At 37.6% G+C, this 22,787-nt stretch overlaps 1 protein-coding gene across 3 annotated transcripts in view; it reads right to left on the bottom strand.

Moving 5' to 3' along the window:
• The window catches only part of PRMT3 (protein arginine methyltransferase 3), a 107,675-nt gene that overhangs the window by 37,594 nt on the left and 47,294 nt on the right, over positions 1 to 22,787 (bottom strand). For all 3 annotated transcript variants that reach the window (XM_040980010.1, XM_040980008.1, XM_040980009.1), the window contains one exon: positions 3,824 to 3,902. In XM_040980010.1, coding sequence (XP_040835944.1) covers positions 3,824 to 3,902 — 79 coding nt within the window. The remainder of the gene's footprint in view (positions 1 to 3,823; positions 3,903 to 22,787) is intronic.

Below are 22,787 nucleotides of genomic sequence, written 5' to 3'. Positions count from 1 at the left end.
GGCAAAAGTACTTGGGGCCCTGCCACCCATGCAGGATACCTAGAGAAACCTCCTGGCTTTTGTCTTGACCTGCCTCAGCACAGGCTGAAGTGGCCATCTCAGGAGTAAACCAGCATTTGGAAGGTATCTCTATTTTTCCCTCATTTTTTCTGTAGTTATTTCAAATAAATAATAAATGAATCTTAAAAAAAAGTAAAGCAGAGGAAGGAGAAAAGGGGTTAAGAAAAAAAAGGTAACTAATAAAATTTCAAGGTAAAATGAGGAAAAGAGAAATATTCAGTCTTATTTTGCTGACTTAAGAATAAAATGACAGGATGAAAAAAACAATAAGAGGAGTGAAGCAGAAATAAGGAATAAGCTGTGTTTTTTATGCAGAGAGGATGATAGCAAGCAAAGTATATCCGCACATTTAGAATTCATGAAAGAAGCAGTTTTGTATTAGCCTAGGTCAGGTTCTCCAAATGCAACTGTAAGTCTTGAAAAGAGGCAGACCTTAAAGTGTGTAGTTTATCTGTCACTTCATTTTGCTATCTCCTTCAGAAATGTCTGTGTAACCTCCAGTGTTATGAAGAAGAGCCTATTTCCACACAGAAACTACAAATGCAGGAAACTTGCTTACCTTTCCTCACCTGCAGGTCAGACACGGGCATATGACCAACAGTCCACTAATGCAGGGCCCCAGTCTACTGCTAAGGTCAGTAATGTGATCTGCCGGCTGGTGCCTGCATTAGAGTTGTAGAATCACTTCTAAAATTAGTGCCAGGAGGTCATTTTGAGCAATACTCTTGGCTGCACCATCTTTCAGTCGCAGAGTTAACTTTGCAACCTACCCTCATACTCTTAATAAATTCTTTTTTCGTTTGATATACAGGATTTCTATTTCCTGCAACAAGAACCCTCACTGACACAAAAAATATATTTCAAGCAAATTCTTAAGAACAGGCTTCCTCTAGATTTCTGTTCAAAGAGTCAAACACAGGATATGAACACCCGCCTCTGAACAACTGGTGACGCTCACAAGGCATATTCCAATTCAGGTTATTCTTTTCTTGACTTTGTTAAAAAGCAACACTGAATAGCACATTTTAAGCAGGTAAAAGTTTGGTATTGTTACTCCAGCTGAAGGACTATAATATTGTGAAATACAGAAGGAAATGGGGGTGGGGGAAGAGGAGGAAAGCCCAGGGAGGGATGCAGGGGAGTCCTACATCTACAAAACTGTATAATGGAAAACAGAATAAAGTTGGCTTTTTTTTTTTAAAGTTAGCTTCTTTTTCCAGGTTGCCTTAACACAACTATTAGTCATATAAAGACAGGCAAAGACCTATCCATGAACCTCCTTCTTTATTCCTCTGAGAATGAGAAACAATATTTGCCATTTTTAAAATGCTATAGGTTCTTAAATAACTTCACTAAGAATTCAACTTAGGTGTATTATGTTCTCAGTTCTTCAACGAGTGAGTACTGAATAATAATAGGATGAATATCCGAGTTAGTGGCTCCTTGTTTGAGAATAAGTATTTGTGTGTGTAACTTATCTGTGAGGTAGAAAGAGTGCTTCATTCCACTGGATACTGCTTCAAATGCCTCCAATGACAGGTATACAACAAAAAGATAAATTCTGAATACCATTCTGGGAAGTTCAGAAACAGTTATTTCAATCTTTCCTAGAACTTTAAGTATCAAAAAGTTTTTTCTCTTTTTTTCTAAGAAAATGCCTTTTAATAGAAAAGCAAAGTGGTTCAGTGAAAACCAGATAAATACTGAAGTCATGTATATCTGAATTAGAATTTTTTAAAAATCAAGGCAGGGTTACCTATCATGTGTCATCCAGGCTATTTATGATATTGTTTATAAACCCCAAAGGACTGCTGAAAGATTATGTTGGATAATAAAAAATAAAGGAAGAATATTTTATTTGGCAGGTAGCAGACAATGCACAATTATATGAAATGTTTTTAGACATTAAATATAGCACTCGAGAAAAAGAATAAAGCCACTATAATTAGAAACAGATACATCCAAGTGTTTCAGGATAAAATATATTTGAAAATTTTAGGGGGAGTTGTTCGGTGCACTGGTTGACACTATTTGGGACACCTCCACTCCCGATTCCAGCTTGCTGCTAACGTATACACTGGGAGGCAGCAGCTGGGTTCTTGCTCGGTCCGCCATATGGGAGGCCTTGACTGAATTCCTAGCTCTAGATCTTACTGTTACAACCATTTGGGGAGTTTACCAGTGACCGAGGCAGTGGTAAGGGTGAGCTTCTCTCATGTGTGTGCTCTAATGCTATCTCCCTCCTCCAGGGAGAGCGAGATACTTAGCAGAGAACACACATGAACCTTGAAATGGCAGGAGATAATTCAGTGATAAAAGAGAGGGAGAGAGAGAAAATGGACAAACTATGAAAAGGATTCTGTTGCCCTAGATAATTTTCTCCAAACTTGGTCCTAACTGATTTTTAATTGTACTGTAACTGCCAAAATCACTTCATCAAACACTGAAGGGAAGGAGACTAAGATCAAGAGTATTATTATATCACTAATTCCATCCACTGTGATACAACAGCTGTATTAGCTCTCCTCTGACCAGGAAAACCATTTATTCAACCTAAAGCTTTGAGAAAGGGAAAAAAAAGTGCAGGGAGAGGAAAACAGGAAGGGCTGGATGCCATTTAATTCAGTTTTAATGATTTAACTCAACATGTAGGATTTTTAGAAGCTGTGGAATTTACTGAAGAATGACAAAATAATCCCTGCCCCGAGAGACAATATTTTGTTTGTAAGAACCTGTTTACAGCAGATTTTGTAAAAACAGTCTGACTCTTGAAACAATGGGTTTAACATGAGGAACTCCATGTCGAGCTAGGTTCCATCTTAGGTGAGGTAACTCCCTACCCATTAGACTCCAGTGCTGCCGAGAAAATCGCACCCTGCTTGGCAAGATGCTCAATCCCTGGCTAGGGTGCTCAAGCATAGCTAGAAAAAATGAGTTTCACCTGATACAGCAGCAAAGGTTTCAAAGTTGAGTAATTATTTTTATCTTTCAGATAGTTCTGCCATGGCTCAGTCCACCTGAACTCGTCCGGTTTGTGGTTTTTGCCTTTACTAACCCTGCTATTCTGCAGCTTGGGGTCAAGAGGTCTTTAGTGCCTGAGCTCCGTCTCTACCACCAGCAGCAAAGCAATTTGGAACCTTAATCAGTGTGTGGCAATTCTCTATACTGTTCACTATAGTACAATACTCTGAATATTTCATATTAATAAAATGTAATATTTTCCAGAAACATGAAAAGAAAACCTTCCAAATTCACTGCATCCAATTATATACTGAGTACACTGTGCTTTAAAAACTTACTAGAAAATAGTCTATTTTAATGCTTTCATTAAGTCATAGGTGCTAGGTTTATCCAGTTAGTGAAGTCATGGAAAGATCACCATTACAGTGAATAATCTTGAATAAGATGATATATGCTCCTGGGGGAAAAAAATGAGTTACTGATTCAAGAATTAAAAATGATCTCTGTTAAGATTTTGATTTGGAAATCACAAAGTTTTCAAAATGTAGTCCTTAGAATTTTATTTTAAAAAAGCTTTCAATAACAAGTTCCTGAGAAAACCATTATGAATCCTAAATCTGTTACATAATGTCCTACTTTCAAAAATATAGTAAGAAATAGGCCTTAAAGCTTTGTGTAATGGCAATGTCTTTCATTTCTATTGGGAACTTTTTCAGTCACGCACAGTTAATTTGAAATTCAAAGGCTCATTCAGTTCTACTGGACTAAAATTGGCATATTAAGACTAGAATTTTATACTCACCTGATCCTCCTTTTGCCAAGTATTTGTTCTTTGCAAAAAGGACAGAATCCAACATAGACTCAAAAAGAAGAAAATAGCCCTGTATAAAAAAAAAGGGGGAGGGGAATGAATTATAGAACTTGATGAATTCTTTACAAATATATTTATATATCCAGATTACTTTTAATTAAAAATTTTATCTCTTTGTCTCTAGCACAGTATTCTACCAAGTCAGAAATTGGCCTACACAGTAAATTCTCCACATAATCATTTTCCAAAAGCCTGTGTACAAAGTGGACCTATAAAGGTTCTTACAGGTGAAGATACTCACCTTGTCTCTACTCCATACTACTGTTTATTTTTAAAAGAACTTCCGGAACACTGAAATGTTAATCTAGGGTATCAGTTCATAACTATGTTTTGTCTTTGTCCCCTGGGGGTGGGGAGACACTTCAGAGTTATTTCTGAGGAACGAACCACATGCAGGGCTTTGATGATGCTTCTGGCATTACTGGTTAGATCCAAAGGATGCTGATAAACATCCCTAAAAATGCAGTACCCTTTCCACCTAAACCCGAAAAAGAACTACGTGGCCCAAAATGTCAACAGGCTAAAGTTGCTAAACTCTAGTCTAGAACACCATCCACCAATACTGTTTCATCCTTGATACTTTTGGCTTAAAAGATGCAAGGGGAGGGTGGGAAGGGGAAGTTGGTTAGGGCAGCCAGTACCGGCATGGGTCCTGGTTTGTGTTCTGGCTGCTTCACTTCCTATCCAATTCTCTGGGGCCCTCCACCCATGTGGGATTCAGAAAAGGCTCCTGGCTCCTGGCTTTGGGTCAGCTCAGCTTTGGCCTTACGGCCATTTGGGAAGTGAATCTGCAGATGGAAGACTGCTCTCACTACTACTACTATTCTCTCTGTAAAACAAACAAACAAACAAACAAACAACAAATCTTTCATACAATAAATCTTCTTTAAAAATGGTAAGGGGAAAGGTCCTTAAAAAGGTTTGAGGAACACTAATGCCATACCATCCTATCAAAGACTCATAATTACATCAGCACTGTGATGGGACTTCCAAGGAACACCTCCCCTCTTTAGAAAAGAGGAAACCAGGAAAGAATATAAATGCAAAATGCTTTGAAACAAAGGGTTTTCTAGGTAAAGGGGTAGGGTGAGGAGGGCTTTCAAAAAAGTGCCAAAATGTACTTTGGTGATGCTGTGCATGTCTGAGAAGTGACAAAGAGAACTAGCATCGCTATCAGGTCAACTGTGGTTCAAATGCATGCAGGAGTAACTTCATCTAACAAGTCGTGTGGGCAGTGTTAACACACTAAAATACCCAATCAAAAGCTCTATCTTTGAATATGTAAACAGGAACTTAACTGTTGTTTGTCTTGGGTCTTTAAGGGACCACCCAGAATTTGGAGAAACGATTCTCTTAGGGTCCGCCAGGGTACGGGGTAAGGCTGCTGTTCCTGTTTACAGGCTCAGTGTGTCAAACTCTCGGTCCAAACTCCCAAGAACACAGAATTTTTTGAGCAGTGTTATTCTGGAGAACTGCTGAACATGCTATAACCAAGAATTTCCACTTTCTAAATATAGGCTTTCCTTCCCTCCCCGCCCTAGTATTCTACATCAACATCTTGTGGAACAAATGATGCTTGAAATACAGTTTATGAAACATGATCCCAGTGTTCTGCAGATTTTACAGCACAGTAATGAACTGTTTACCAAGAAAGGAGAATTATCATATAAATAAAAAGAACCTGCCAGTCTTGGTGTCACAAATTCACTGCAATATAATCATGCTTCACGGCTTACAACTGAAATGACAGAATCATGACTTCAGGAATACTTGACGTGCTTGTTTCCTTTAGTTTTCCTAGTGTGCACTCACAGTGACCCCTAAGTCACAGGGAAGGTCAAGTGTTCAGTGCAGTCCATACCACAGGATACATCTTACTTCTGCTTAGGGTGAACCAATGAAGGTTACCCTTAGCGTTCTAATGGAAAACTGTCCTCATCCAATTATTTGTCCCACTTGCCCACAGCTTCCAGATGAGATAAATTAATTCTAACCACATGAATAAAAAATGTTATAAAGGTTTCACCAAAACAAGATAAAAAAATGAAACCTAGCAATCCGGAATGTATAATAATCATGAGATTAACAGCAAATTGAAGCTAATGGAAAATTCAGCTTTCATGTTTGAATCACTTATAAAGGAAACTAATTAAATTGCCACCAGCAACTCTACACTGGCATTTACCTACCCATCCCCAACACAGTAATCCTCTGATAAGAAAATCGTTACTAACAAAACAAAGGCTTTAATGAAACTTGCTTATTAACGTATTTACATTAGGAAAAAGGATTTGTTGGACACTGATTTTCTGGATACAAAATTCAGTATGTCAAATTCTTTATTTCTTCATTAATATGATCTAATGTATTCTAAGACCAAGAGACTTATAGAATTTAACTAAGAAATCTTTGACAATCTGACATAATTTATGTAGATCTGTGCATATAAATGCATTAAACAGGCATTCATTTACTGATTAAAGTCAGCTATCATTATGCTTTATAATAATTAAAATTGTTTATGGGGAAAAAATATAATACATGTTAGTTGTGGCTAGTGCTGTGGCACAATGGTGCTGCACTATCAGCATCCCACTATGGATCTGCCTGCTCTGCTTCTGCTATCCTGCTTCAATCTTTTTTAAAATATATTTTTAGTTTGAATTTTGAATTATGTGGTACAATTCTGTATAGGCTGAGATTCCCCCCCAAACCCATACCCTCCAACAGATTTCCCCATTATACTACAATGGTATAGTCCTTCATAAGGAATCATAATTCTATTAGTCTCTTCTTTAAGTGTACATTGTTGGTACAGACAATGTCAGACAGTCCAGCATCCCATTGTCCAACAGTTTTATTGGGAATCCATCCTTCGTCTGGAAGCAGGGATACCTGTTGCATTATACCCCCACATCTGTATACGACAGACCCCAGTACTCCATCAATATACATTTCCCTAATTAAGAAGCCATGAAACAAGGTCAACAACTGGTATGAGTTAGAACAGCAACAACAAATTACAGCACCACGAAAAAATGCACCACTGAGTAACCAACACATGAGTGACAAAAAGGAAACAAAAAAGTCTCTTGGGGAAAATGCCACCGTGTAATCCATGAGCCAGTGATGAATTTGACAAGAGAAAACAAAGTATTTGGAATTAACAAAACTGAAATAAAAAACATCAAAACACATGATGCAGCTAAAAACAAACAAACAGTATGAATTGGATTGCTGAAGTTACACTTCCCATGATGGTATCCTTATGTAAGAGAACATATGATATTTGTTCTTTTGTGATTGACTCATTTCACTGAACATAATGTTCTCTAGTTGGGACAAACTAGTTGTAAATAATATAATTTCATTCTTTTTGAGAGCTGAATAATATTGCATGGAGTAAATGTACCATAATTTCTTTAACCACTCTTCTTTGGACGCACATCTGGATTGTTTCCAAGTGTTTGCTACTGTAGATTGTGCTGCTGCAAATAAAGGATTACAGATCCCTTTCTCATATGCAGATTTCACTTCTATTGGGTATATTCTTAGGAGCGAGATAGCTGGGCCATCTTGCCTCCCTCCTGCTTTAGTCTTTATGAGGCCTTGCTGTTCCAGGAGAGTGAACCTGTGGATGTATCCTTTTGAAATAAATAAAACAAAACAAAAATTGCCTAAGTTTTGAGCTCCTGGCTTTAGCTGGATCACGTCCAAGCCATTGCAGCCATTTGAAGAGTGATCAGAGGATGGAAGATCTCGGTCTCTCCCTTTCTTTGTCATTCTGTCAGTTAAAATAAAAAGCTGGAGCAGTAGCCTAGTGTCTAAATCCTCACCTTGCATGCGCAGGGATCCCATATGGGGACCGGTTTGTGTCCCAGCTGCTCCACTTCTGTTCTAGCTCTCTGTTTGTGGCCTGGGAAAGCAGTAGTGGATTACCTAAGTTCTTGGGACTCTGAACCCATATGGGAGACCCAGAAGCAGCTCCTGGCTTCAGATAAGCTTAGCTCCAGCCTTTGCAGCTCCTTGGGGAGTGAACCAGTAGGATGGAAGATCTTTGACTCTCCTTCTCTCTATAAATATAACTTTCCAATTAAAAATTTTTAAAATCTTTAAAAAAATAAATCTTGAAAAAAAAAATGTTAGTAGGGCTCAGCGAGGTGGCCTAGTGGTAAAGTCCTCACCTTGAATGTGCCAGGATCCCATATGGGAGCTGGTTCTAATCCCAGCAGTTCCACTTCCCATCCAGCTCCCTGCTTGTAGCCTGGGAAAGCAGCTGAGGACGGCCCAAAGCTTTGGGATCCTGCACACGTGTAAGAGATGTGGAAGAAGTTCCTGGCTCCTGGCTTCAGATCAGAGCAGCACTGGCTGCTGCAGTCACTTGGGGGTGACTCAACAGACAGAAAATCTTTATCTCTCTCCTCCTCTCTGTATATCTCACTTTGCAACAAAAGTAAATAAATCTTTTAAAAAGTGTTAGTAGAGTGTGCAAAAAAATGTTTTTTTTTCCATTTGAAAATATTTAAACAAAAAAAGTAAGGAGTCATCTAGATGGCAAAGTAGGCAAAAGATGTATTGACTTTGACCAGCAAAAGGGTAGCAAAAAAAGAGGGGACAAAGCGTATTCCCAGGAGAGACCTGGAGAGAAATCTGAAGTGGAAACTGCAGAAAGTGAAGAGACATGGTAGAGTAGTCTGCAATGCATAAACACACAGCTGCAAGCAGAGGCACCACACTGGGGCCTGGGAAAACACCTGAGCTGAAGAGAAAGGTAGGCACACACAGTGACAGCCAGAGTTAGGCGCAACATGTCTCACACAGACTCACAGGCCACACTGACCCATGTTCCTGCCACTCAAGTGGGAAGCCTGGACCGAGTTCACAGTCCTCAGCTACAGGCTTATCCTAATCTCTGGTCATCACAGGCATCTGAGGACAGCCAGTAGATAGAATCTGTTTCTATGTGTTGTTGTTCCTCTTGAATGAATTTTTAAGACACAATAAAACTACCCCCAATTTTTTTTTGCATTAAGAAATAGAAATTTAGAAGTTAAGCAGTTAAGAAATAGAATTTAGAGCGAGCACAGTAGTGTAGCTGGCTTCTTAAAGGAGAGAAAAGAAAGGAGGTATGTGGGTAAGAGGAAAGGAGAGAGAACACTCCCCCATGGCTGCAGTGGCCAGGACTGAGGCAGACCCAAGCTAGGAGCCTCCTCCACATCCTGCATGGGAGTGACAGAGGACCAAGTGCTTGACCCATGTTCTGCTGCTTTTGCTAGACAGTCAGTAGTAACCTTAGAGAAATTCGGCAATTTATATAGGCAAGAAGCATAGAAATTATCTCTAACATTGTCTTATCAGGCTTAAAAGTGTTAAAAGACAGTCATCATAGGGTATGTAAGAAGATGGCTATTAGTGTTAATATTTCAAATGAAAGCAGACATGACAAATCAAGCATAAAGTATAAAGCTCAGACTTTGTGAAATTGTTTTGCGTCTTAGAAGGGGTGGAAATCATAACTCTTCTTGGGAAGAATCTCAATTTAAAATAGTACAAATTTGATCAATATGCTGAAACTATCTTTATTGGTTTTGAGACAAGAGTATGTGTGTGTGTAGCATTTGAAAGGCATGACGACAGGGAGAAATCTGCCCTCCACTTGTTCATTCCCTAAGTGTCCTAAGTAGCCAGGACCTCCATACTGGTCTGCCATGTGGATGGCATGAGCTGAACTACTTGAACCAACACTTGCTGCCTCCGAGGGAATGCATTAGCCAGAGGCTGGAACTGCAGAGTCAGTTCTCGAATCCAAGAATTCTGAATGGGGTGCAGGTATTGCAACTGGCACCTTAATCACTAGGCCAAACATAAGTTCTTAATTAAGTAGAAATCTTAAATTCTATTTAAGATTTGATTTTATTTGAAAGGCAGATTTTTACAGAGAGGAGACAGAGGAGAGAGATATTCCATCTGCTGGTTCACTGCTCAACTGGCCACAATGGCCAGAACTGAAGAGATCCAGAGCTGGTAGCCAGAAAATTCTTATTGGCCGCCTACCTGGGTTCACGGACCCAAGTTCCATTCTGCTCTGGTTTCTTAGGCAATAAGCACAAACCTGGATGAAAAGTGGAGCAGCTGAGACACAACCAGCGCCCCTATGGCATGCCAGCGCTTTTAGGCAGATAGCCTGCTACATTGCTACACTACTGTGCTCGCTCTAAATTCTATTTCTTTATTGCTCCTCCCCCTCCAGACAAAAAAAAAGAAAGAAAAGGGAGGTGGTGGTTTTATTGTGTCTTAAAAATTCATTCAAGAGGAACAATGATAGATGGAAACAGATTCTATCCACTGGCTGTCCTCAGATGCCTGTGATGACCAGAGATTAGGATAAGCCTGTAGCTGAGGACTGTGAACTCGGTCCAGGCTTCCCACTTGAGTGGCAGGAATATGGAACACAAACTGGCACCCATAAGGGATATTGGCACTTGTAGGTGAAGAATGAGAGAATAGAGGAACCGTGTCAGCCCCACAAATAAATTTAAAAAGACTCAATGACGACTCACATTTTTCAGCTTCTAAATTAAAAAAAAATTTTTGGTTAATTTTGTCTTTTTACTAAAACATAAGTTCCTGAGAGACAAACAACTTTGTCCATATTATTTAAACTGGTTTTCCAAAAGGCTGGAATATGCCTGGCTTGATATTAAGTGAATAAATGCACAAGTTACTATTCGTATATATCCCCATTTGTTAAACAGTGCTTGCTTTTTAAAATTCTTCCGGTACAAATATATTAATTATGTCAAATATTTTATTTTCTAAGCTTAAACTGTGACATAGTGGTGGTAATTACAAAACATTGCTGTGCTTCATAATCTTATTTAACTGCTGCAAGAAGCACATTTTATTATTATTTTCATTTATTTGAGGAGAAAACTAAGGCTTAGAAATGCTAACTCATCTAGAAACTAACAACTGGGTTATAGTCACATAAACAATGAGTGAATCAAACAGAATTTGAGCCTTAGTTAACTACAGGGGTCAAATTCTGAATGATGATTCATGTTGATCCTCAAATTGATTTGCCTAACTAAAAATAAGATTTACTATTTACACTATACCACATTTATGAGTAAGAACTAAAATGTTCCAAAGTGAAAAATTTTCCCACAGGACATTCAGAAGACTAGATCTGCAAAAACGTCTGTGAGATTGTAAGTAAGGACAGACCACTTGGCAATGTTTTTTTTAGAAAAACCAAGCACATACTAGACCACAGGTAAGATACATGACACTCAGGAAATTAATAAATCTAGTTTAAAAACTTGCAGATGAAAATATTCATCCATGTTTTCCTAGTGATCATTGTCCTTTATCTCAACTTTCCACTTTGCTAAACATCATTTTACTATTGGCTCCCTATGTGATCAAACAGCCTTTAGGTTCCTGGGAATTGTCCTTGGTTCTGAACCAAGTCATTTATTACTTCTATCAGGAGGCTTTCCTCCAAATGCCTAGCTCATCCGCAGCGTAATTCAGACTGCAATTTCACAGGCTGCTGCCTCACCTGTAGGGGTGCCATCTGGAATGAGAATTATACCTGATATTTTCTCCCATGAAGCTCTTGGGACAGTATTTTTTCTAAAATGACAGTTAAATTTTAAAATTAAATATTGTATTTACAGCTTAAAATTAATTACTGCAAATGAACATATGGAATAAATCAAGAACAAGAATATTAACACTGCTCATTGAAATGGAAATTTCATGAGTAGTTTTTAAATGTCCATATCTTCCTAGAACAGAATCATCAGTGATAAAAGAAAATCTGAAGCTTCCAGCATAAGTCTCCAACACTTTTTTAGCTCAAATAAATGAAATACTAATGCACGTCTAGGCAACATTTAACTATTAAAACATTTTACAATGTAGCAAAAAGCTAATCTGGATTATCAACAAACCAGAACTATGTAAAGAGAAGACTACTCTCAATAATAAAGAAGATTATAAAATGCAATCATATTTTCTTTGCAATATACTTTTGACTCACTAAATATTTGATATTTCCTCAATATCCTTAAATTCAGCAAGATTTATTACAAACCTTAATTTCACCCAATGTGAATGGGTCCAGTGATAACTGAAAACGATACATTTTATGTAGAAACACAAAAGTACATTTGCCAATAATTTTGGGGGATGTCTCCACTCACTGGAATCTTTACCATCATTCCTGCATAAATGTAACTCCTATGCTGTCTACAATTTCCTGTTTTGGTTACCTAAGGATATATTCCAAGTAGAGAATCTATGAATTTCCTATATCCCATCTTTCTACCCAGTCTTTTGCAGGTGTTTGTGAACCCAATAATTCCATGGTGATTTAGTGATTTCTCCTTGAATTTTTCTAAATTGTTCAATTTCATTTTCTTATTCATTTACAGTCTTGTTTAATAGTATTTTTATTTCACTGACTAAACATAAAAGTAGACAATTACTATCAACTTTTGATAGAAGAAACAAAGTTCAAATGATAGAACAGTAGCAGCATACTGCAGATACTTTTAAGTGTTAAAGAAGCCATAGGAATCTAGCAGTATGATTAAAAAAAAAAGATGAGGAAAATCACTAATTTGTCAAGTTTGTTAAACCTAAGTTGGTTAGGGAAGTCTCTGTTACATATTCATGTGACAAAATACTGCCTTGATGTCATTGCTTCAGGAAACTCTTTCTGATGATTCCAATTAGGATAGTGAGAAGTTGAATTGTTAGCAACAAATAGAAATGATAATTCTAAGCACTGTTTCTCAACTTTGATATTATCTAACAATTTTGGCCAGATAAAACTTTCTTCTAGAAGGGAGGGGCATCTGTCCACTCAGCTGCAGCTGATAAAACTTCATTATGGATTCCTTTGTGTGCCCTCTATTAAAAATGCACCAAAACGTGAGGGTGTAAAGCAAACTATTCAGAACAGTAAGTTTTTCAATGATTCCTCAGTCTGTTACCTGACCCTTTCAAGTTAAAATGTGCTCATGCGTAGTACATGATTGATCACAAATGGAATATTAAAGTCACAAGACCATTTTTCAAACTAATTATGTGAAGTCCTTTTGAATAAGGCACTTTTCCTTATTGACAGTTCCACAGTAACTGAGACAGACTCATACACTTGGCAAAACGTATGGTCACTGATAATAGAAAGATTAACATGAGTTTGCCGCTACCTTTTAAACTTATTTGCCACAGAATGGATAAGGGAAAAATGTTTTGAATATCTATCTACCTACCTATCTATCTACTGATCTGTCTATGAACAAATATCTCTGTTCAATGATTTTTGAACTATAATTCCCAGCTTACAGGATAGGTCCATTTATTTTATTTTTTTTTATTATTATTTTTTTTTCATTGGAAAGGCGGATATACAGAGAGGAGAAGGAGAGACAGAGAGGAAGATCTTCCGTCTGATGATTCACTCCCCAAGTGAGCGCAACGGGCCGATACTATGCCAATCCAAAGCCAGGAGCCTCTTCTGGGTCTCCCACGCGGGTGCAGGGTCCCAAAGCTTTGGGCCATCCTCGACTGCTTTCCCGGGCCACAGGCAGGGAGCTGGAAGGGAAGCGGGGCTGCCGGGATTAGAACCGGCGCCCGTATGGGATCCCGGGCGTGCAAGGCGAGGACCTTTAACCACTTGCGCCACTGCGCCGGGCCCAAGGATAGGTCCATTTAATATTTTGATTTGAGTCATCAAACTGCTCAAAGAAAGACTACCACAATTTTAATTCCTGAAATATTATCAGTGGATTAAAGACCAATTATAAGGGGATGGCACAGCAGCCTAGTGGCTAAATTCTCGCCTTCCATGCACGAGGATCCCATGTGGGCACCAGCTCATAATCTGGCTGCTCCACTTCCCATCCAGCTACCTGTATGTAGCTTGGGAAAGCAATCGAGGATAGCCCAGAGCCTTAGGATGCTGTACCCACATGGAAGACATGGAAGAAGCTCCAGGCTCTTGGCTTCAGATCAGCTCATTGCTGGCCGCTGAGGCCACATGATGGAGTGAACCAGAGGATGAAAGATTTTTCTGTCTCTTCTTGTCTCTGGATATCTGCCTTTCCAATAAAAAAAAAATCTTTTTTTTTTTTTAAAGGCCAATTATAAAAGTGAAAGGTAGAGCTTACGGAGAATATTTTCACATTTCTGGAGTAAAAGTACTAATGTAAATAACACAATTAGGAGATTTAACAGTGCTAAAATCTAGAATTTGTGTTCATCCAAAGAAATAAAAGGGATAGAAATATAACTCACAGTTTCAAAAACAAATTTCTATCTCTACGGACAAAACATCACTCATTTTTCCCACCAAATCTGCAACCTTCAACAATGATGAACAAAAAGTTACACAGAGTTATTTCACAAGACAGGAAACCCAACAATCAGTGGGACTGTGGTGACCATTTGGCATATTAAGATGCCCGTGCCTCATGTCAGTAACACTCTCCAGCTCCTAATCCAGCTAGTTGCAGTTGCAGTAGTGCCGCACATGCTCGGATTCCAGCCTCCTGACTTAGACCTCAGCCCACCTCTGCCACTGCAGATACCTGGGGCTTTCGGAGGTGGGAGCCACCTTCGTTTACTTGTCTGTCACCTCTGCCAATCAAGTAAACAAGTAACTTTTAAAATGTATTAGGGTTCCCAACCTTTTTTTAAAGTGGAACTAATTAAAAGATTAGATCCTTATTTGTTAAACTGGTTAACAAAACTACAAAGATTCAACTACGAAGATACTTCAAAAACCTCAAGAAAGTGAAATTAAAACATCAGTTCAATATTTTAAAAAAACTCTAAAGCTTATGTAGAATTTTCATAATATATAATACCCATGAACATTCTGAAGCATATTCATAGCATTTAATATGTATTTTAAAATCCATTTAAGACAGAAATGTCAACAAGTTTAAAAAAAGGGTGAAAAATATCTAATCTTGAAACAATAACCATAAAGATTTCAGTGCCTACATCAACATCAGCCAAACAGAACAAAAATACTATGAAGGCAAAGTACTAGTTCATAATGATAAAGAAGTCAAGTTTATGAGGAATTCATAATAAATCCCAATGTGTATATATCTAATCACCATATAAATATCAGAAATAAATGATGACACAAATGAGACGAGACAGATAATTCTGAATTAAAGAAATTTCATTGTCCTTTCATTAACTACCAGAATTTGTAAACATAAGCAATTTAATGACATAATTAACCAATCTGACTCAAATGAACATTATGTAATATTTCACTCTACAGCAATAGAAAACTGCACATTTATTCAAAATCAACGTGGAACTCCTGAAAACAGGCTACATATTAGGCCACAGACATGTTTGAGCAAATTTAAAGGAATGAGAGCCTAATTAGGAATTATTAACAGAAAGATACCTAAAAAATTTCCCAACATAAACTAAGTAATAAACTCCTCAATAATGCATGGATCAAAGCAAAAATCACAATGGTAATATTGTGAATTGAACAAATTACTGGAATGCAGTATGGCAATAATTAGAGGGAAATTTATAGCTTTAAAGTGATAGGTTTGTTGGGGAGGTGGGAGATTGGGGAGGAAATCCCAATCTATATGAAATTGTACAAAATTCAAAATAAAAATATAACAAAAAATGATAGAAAAAAGCATGGTATAGAACCATTATATAGAACATGATTATCCTAAGATAAATATAGATGCGATGACTACAATTTATTTTGTTCTCTGCTTTCTCTTGCCTGAAACAGTCACAGGTAGCCAATAGACACAAATATTGTGTGTGTGATATATACACATTTATAATATATTAAAATTCTTAGGAAAGAATTCTAAAAATCAGGAACACATTTGTCTGGGGAATCAGTAGTGGCCTCTGCGTAACAAAGATGGTAACATGAATTACCACATAGTTAAAAATGTTATAAATGAGAAATATGTCAGAACTGTTCCCTACTTTTCATCAAACAATAAAACTTGCAGTAAGAACCATGCTAATCACCATTCATTAGTAGCTATTACATACTTGTTACCATTTCAGATGGCTACTCCCTTCTTCTGTCACCTTTTAATATAGTTCTTACTTTAGTGTTTCAAGACTTCTAGAATATGCCACTGAGAACAACAGATAATTTGAACACTCCTCCTGAAATTTGAAAAAAGTATCTACATCCTGTCTTTTTCCCACTCTCAATCATCAAAAGGCTGACAGCCAAATCAGCCAATGATCCATTCAATAAACAAGTCTTCAACAAATTCAAGATCGTCCCAAGGGCATGTGGATTGTACCCAAACCTACAGAGTTAGTTTCCAAAGATGAAGACAGAGTATTTCAAAAACATTGCACATCTTCCATACTGGTTTAAAAAAATCAGTTAATACAGCTTGGTATTTTATTCTTAAGAATGTGTTAATTAGTACTTTTATTAAAAAGAATTATATTAAAATAATATATAGTAACAGCATGTCTTAAAATCTTAAGAGATGGTGTCTTTGTGGAGTGCCTGGGTTAAGAGTCCTGCTTCCTTCTAATTCAGCTTCCAGCTATGTGCTCTCTTGGAGGTAAAAGGTGATGGCTCAAATAGCTGAGTGCTAGCTGTGTGGGAGACCTGGCTGAGCTCTTGGCTCCTAGCTGAGCTGGCACAGCTTGGGCTGTTGCAGGCATTGAGCACAGAACCAATGGATGGAAGATTTCTGCCTCTGATTTTGTCATTCTTCATTTCAAACAAACAAAACTTACAAAGGGGGAGGCTTGAAGGAATGAATTTGTTCCCTCTAATTTAGTTTGCCATCTGAAGACAGTGTATGTTAGTCCTTCCAGAGAACACATCAAGACACAATCTCAAAAGCAGACTGGGCCCTCGTTAAACATCAAATTTCCTGTGCCTTAACCTTGAACTTCCAGCCTCCTGAACTGTAATAAATAATTTAGGTTGTGTCAGGAAGTTTTTAACAGTAGAAAAAGAGGTCTAACAGAATGATTGTATAAATTGGTAAGTTATTTTTGAAGCAAAGCGCTAGGATTCATTATGATGCCAACTGGTGTACTGCATGCTCTACTTCCTATCCAGCTGCCTGCTTATGGCCTGGTAAGCAACAGAGGACAGCCTAAAGCCTCAGGACCCTGCACCCATGTGGGAAACCTGGAAGAAGCTCCTGGCTACTGGCTTTGGAATGGCTCAGCTACGGCTATTGTGGTTATTTGGGGAGTGAACCAGCGGTCAGAAGATCTTTGTGTCTCTTCTCTGTAAATCTTCCCAAGTGACCACAACAGCTGGAGCTGAACCAATCTGAAGTCAGAATTCCAAAGCTCTGAACCATTCTCTATTGCTTTTCCTAGTCACAAGCAGGGAGCTAAAAGGGAAGTGGAGCAGCCAGGACATGAATCGAAGTGCATATGGGATCCTGGCACAAGCAAGGTAAGGATTTAGCCTCTAGGCTATCACACAAGCCCCAAACAAATATATTTTTAAAAATTCAAAACAGTATTATTTGTAACAGGAGAATAAAAGAAATGCAGATAAGTGTCAATCAATATTATACAGCCATAAAAACAGATAAAACCTATTGTCTATTGCATAGAGATAAGACTCTCGAGTGAATCAGAGTAATTACTAAGAGCTAATTTTAAAACAAAGAAGTAATTCTAAGACTAAAGAAATTCTACATACAGGTATTGTGATGTGTTAGATTAAGCCACCGACTGCAATATCAGCCTTTCCCACGGGCAGTGGTTCAAGTCCCTGTGGTCCTACTTCTGGCCCAGCTCCCTTAATGCACCTGAGAAAGCAGCAGAGGGTGGCCCAAGTCCTAGGGCGCCTGCATCCATGTGGGAGACCCAAACGAAGCCCCTGGCTTCAGACAGGCTCAGTCCTGGCTGTTACAGCCATTTGGGTAGTGAGTCAGCAGATGGAAGATATCTCTCATTCTCTGTAAATTTGACTTTCAAATAAAAATAACTGATTTTTAAATGCCTAAATTTAGAAATCTTATGGCTTAACAGTTAAGTTGTTATAAAATTTGAGACTACTGTGGGCAGATTGAAGATAAAACACCTAAGCAATTATCATCTTTACAAACCAAGACTTTTCATATCACAAAACTCTATGCACAAATGTACATACAGTTTCATTTCTTCTTTTAAAAGATTTATTTATATTGGAAAGTCAGATACAGAAAAAAGGAAAGAGAGGGAGAAAAAGATACTCCATCTGCTGGTTCACTTCCATAGTGGCTGCAACAGCCAGAGCTGAGCTGACCCGATCTGAAGCCAGGACCCAGGACCTTCCTCCTGGTCTCCCATGCAGGTGTAGGATATAAGGCCTTGGGCCATCCTCTACTGCTTTCCTAGGCCACGGGAAGGGAGCTAGATGGGAAGTGGAGCAGCCGGGATATGAGCTGGCACTAAGGTGGGATCCTGGGTGTGCAAGGTGAGGACTTTAGCCACTAGGCCACTGTGCCAGGCCCTGCACCTTCATTTCTAATGGCCTTAAGCTTATACCCTTCAAAGGCCAAATGGTTAAACTGATTGTGACATATTCATAATCATGGAATACTACTAAAAAAAAAAAGGAACAAATACTAATAAGTGCTACAATGTGGATGAACTTCTCAAGCTAGGTAGAAATATATATATATTGCCAAACATCCTACTGTATATTTCAAGTTGTGTAACATTATTAAGATGATAAAACTATAGAAACAGAATGTGACAGACTTTGGGACAAAAGGAGAGAAGACCTCACCACTTTCTTACCAATTTCAACATAGAAAGTACTGCACAGAGCATTAGCACAGAGAGAACCCAGCCACCTAGTGACTACTTCAGCTGCAGGAGCTGACTGGTGTCTAAGCAAATGCAGGGTGCAAGAGGAGAGGATGCATTGCCTCCCTTCTCCCTCTCTTGGTTCCAGTGTGCTGACAGCAAGAGAAGCCAGAGGGTCTGTGTCAGAGCCAGGGCAACCAGAGGGGCAAAGCAAAGATTCTCTGCATTCTGCAAATGTGAGAATTTGGGGGAATTAGCATGAGAGCTGTGCTCATGCACTCTGTGTGAGTTAGAGGATTTCCCTAAGCTTCTAGAGGCTAGTACCAGAACCAGTGCATACAAACCTGGATAACAACTTCGCTATATCCTGCAACACTGAATTCCTTAGTCCTACTTGAAACCTGGTAGATCCAGGGAAGAATTCACCTGCATTTCACTTCTCCAGAGGAAAAAACTTCTACATGTCTGGAGCTGGGTTCAGTCACACCCCTTCCCAGGCCTAGGGCTGTTGGTGCTATAAATCATAGCATCAGTTGCACTCTCCCAGGAGGACATCGCAAAGTTTCATCCTCATCACACAGTTATAAAGCCATGGTAACTGGTGCCATAAATCTCAATGGCACTGAGGGTTGCCAACAGGACAAGGGGACAGCCATTTTTGCCTATCGTCTCCAAGAACACAGCTCTGGTTATACAATCCTCTCAGAGTTTGACACTGAACTCTGCGGATCTAATATATACACTCTAGGAAACTGATGCTCAAAGTAGAAGTTCTATCCCGATGAACTGCAGTGGACTAGACAACTGTCTCACACAGGAAACATTAAGATAAAAAGAAATCACTTAGGTTATGGTCAGGCTCACCTAGAACCAAAGCCAAAGCAACAAGCCAAGTGACACCCTGCACTCCAGTTAAACAATAAATGTTTAAAATAAAACCTATTCCATGAAGAAGTAATGACAGGTGTTGGTTCTTGTCTATCAATACAAAGCTTCAATGTAAGCAGGTTAAATTTCCCAGCCAAACACTTAGGCTGCCTAAATGTTATCAGATAACATGCCCCACCATATGCTGTAAGACCCTTGCTTCACAGATACACGTAGACGTAAAGCGAAAGACTGCAAAAAGATATTCCAAGTAAACAAAACCCAAAAGCAAGCCAGAGTGGCCATATGTCATATATAAAAAAAAACTTTGAATAAAAAAATTTTAAAGAGATGGAGTATTTTGATCAAAAGTTTGATTCAACAAGAAGCCATATCATAAAATACATGCACCCAACAGAAGACTACCTAGATACACTCAGCAAATACTATTAAACCTAAATATAACAGTGGATGACTCCAACACCTCAGTCTCATCAGCAGACATATTATCCAGACAGAAAATCAACAAAGATACACTGCACCTGAAATGAACCGAACAAACATTTACAGCACATCTCACCCAACAACTACACAATACATGTTCTTAGGAGCATATGGAACATGTTCTAGGATAAACAGTATCTTATGTTACAAATCAAGTCTCAGTAAATTTGAAAAGACTGAGATCATATAATGTCTCTTCTAAAACCATAAAGGTATGAGAACCAGAAATTAACAACAGCAACAGAATAATGATAAATATATTTCTGAATATTGGTTATTTAAGAAATTAAAGTGTTAACCAAAAACATCCTTGAAAAAATGAAAATGCAATGTATCAAAACCTCAAGGATTCTGCAAGAGTAGCATTAAAAAAGGAAAATATAGTAATAAGTGCTTACATCAAAAAAGTCTATAATTAAATGTCTAATGATAACATTAGAAAAACAAGAAGCCAAATCCAAAATCAATGGGAGTTAGTAAGACCAGAGAAATGAAACAAAATAAAACATTTTTGAAAAAATAAAATAGATAAAATTCAGAACAAATAAAAAAGAATCCAAATAAAATTAGAAATAAAAAGGAGGCTTTACAATCAACACCACTGAAACATAAAGGATGAAAAACTATATACTAACAACTAAAAAACCTCAAAGAAGTGGATAAATTCCTTGATACATATAACCTACCAGGACTAATTCAAGCCAACAGAGACAATTTAAACAGACTCATAATAAGCAGAGACTGAAGCAATAATCAGGAGCCTTATATCAAGGAAAGTTCAAGACCTGATGGCTTTTAGCACTGAATTCTAAAAATCATCCAAAGAAGAAGTAATTTCAATACTTTTTAAACTACTCTAAAATACTAACCAGGTTGGAACTTGGCTGTACTCTCTATGAGGCCAGCATCAGTTTGATATAAAACCACAAAACTACTGTAAAACCGATATCTTTAGGTAAAGATGGATACAAAGATTCTCAACAAAATACTAACAAACTGAATCCAAACCTACTTCACAAAGATCATCCATCATGATCAGCTGTGATTTATTTCAGATTAGAAGGATTGTTCAATGTTTGCAAATTAATAAATGTCACAAATCACATCAGCAGAACAAAGGAAAAAACCATATTGTGGTCATTTCAATAGATGCAGAGAAAGCAGCTGATAAGATTCAACAAGTTCATGGTAAGCTTCTTTCATCTCCATGATAAAAACTCTCCACAGACATGTTCAGAAAGAACACACCTCAAAAATATGAAGTTATGTATGACAAACCAGCATCAAATAGTATAATGAGTGAGACAAAGCTGAATTCCTTCTGAAATGTAGAACAAGTCAAGGTGTCCACTCTTAATGCAGTACCAGAGGTTTCAGCAATTGCAATTAGGAAGAAGAAAGGAAACTAAAGCTGGAAAAGAGGACTTCAAAACATCCATGTTTGCAGTTAACATGATGTTATACAAAGAAAAACAGAAACTACCAAAAAGCTGTTAAATCTGATACACCAATTCATTGCAGTTGCAGGTTACAAAATAAACATGGAAGAACAATAGTTTTCTAATATGTCAATAATAAACTCACTGTAAGAGAAATTCCAATCACAACCCTCAAACAAAAAAAGCAAATTTTTACATAAAATTAATCTATGAGGCAAGTTGTATCTACAAAAAAAATTATTCAGCATTGATGAATAAAACCGTCCAAGACACATGAAAAATGGAAACTTGGTCATAGACTCTGAAAAATCAGCATTATTGAAATGTCTGTTCTGCTTAAGTAATCTACAGATTCATTTTGCAAACTACCAATTACATTACTTACAGAATTAGAAAAACCAATCTAAATATTCACATGGAATCACAAATGACCCAGGCAATTCTAAGCAAGAAAAATCAAATTGCAGGCCTCATAGTACTTGACTTTGAAGCCTTCTACAAAGCTAGAGTAATTAAAGCAGCATGATACTAGCATAAAAACCACCACTTAGATAAATGAAACAGAAAAGAGTACTCAGAAATCAAGCAGCATACACACAGTCAACTGCAGGTATTCACCTGGACACACAAATAAGAAAGGCTCATAATATCAACCATAAATTTAAAATACAACCATCAGGTTAAACATAACCTCTAAGTCAAACAAAAATAATGTACTACATAATTTCTTTATGATAAAGTTAAATTACACAAATCTAAGTAATACTCCTATTGATATATACCTAAATAAAAAATGCATAGTAAATAAAAATTAACTTTTAAGTTCTTTGGGGTTTATAAATATTTGACTTGTGTGAAATACCAAACATGTTTCTGGAAATGGGCTTTCCTGGATAGTATGGTTAAGTACAAGGATGCTTGTTTTATTATTGTTCTTAAATTGAACTTATGCATTTTTCAAATAATCCTTATAAGCTATGTATTTCAAAGAGAACAAGAGAAAAACAAATAAAAGGGTACCAAGAAAATATATAGTACCATTGACCAAAATATTTTATATAATTTCTGCCTAGAAAAAGAAACCAAACTATGCCAGAGTTATGCATTTAGCCTAGTGGCTAAGACAATTAAGTTCCAGATCATATTATAATTCCTGGTTCCCACTCTTGACTTCAGGTTCTTGTTAATGCAGAGGCAGGGTAAGACCTCAACCGAGTATCTGCAACTCATGCCCATATACTTGTAAGAAGACACTGAAATCGGAGATTGCAGCA

The sequence above is a fragment of the Ochotona curzoniae genome, unplaced genomic scaffold (assembly GCF_017591425.1).
Source record: "Ochotona curzoniae isolate NIBS_2020 unplaced genomic scaffold, NIBS_Ocur_1.0 contig_3432, whole genome shotgun sequence".
Classification (NCBI taxonomy): Eukaryota; Metazoa; Chordata; class Mammalia; order Lagomorpha; family Ochotonidae; genus Ochotona; species Ochotona curzoniae.
This window is presented reverse-complemented; position numbering and strand designations above follow the sequence as displayed.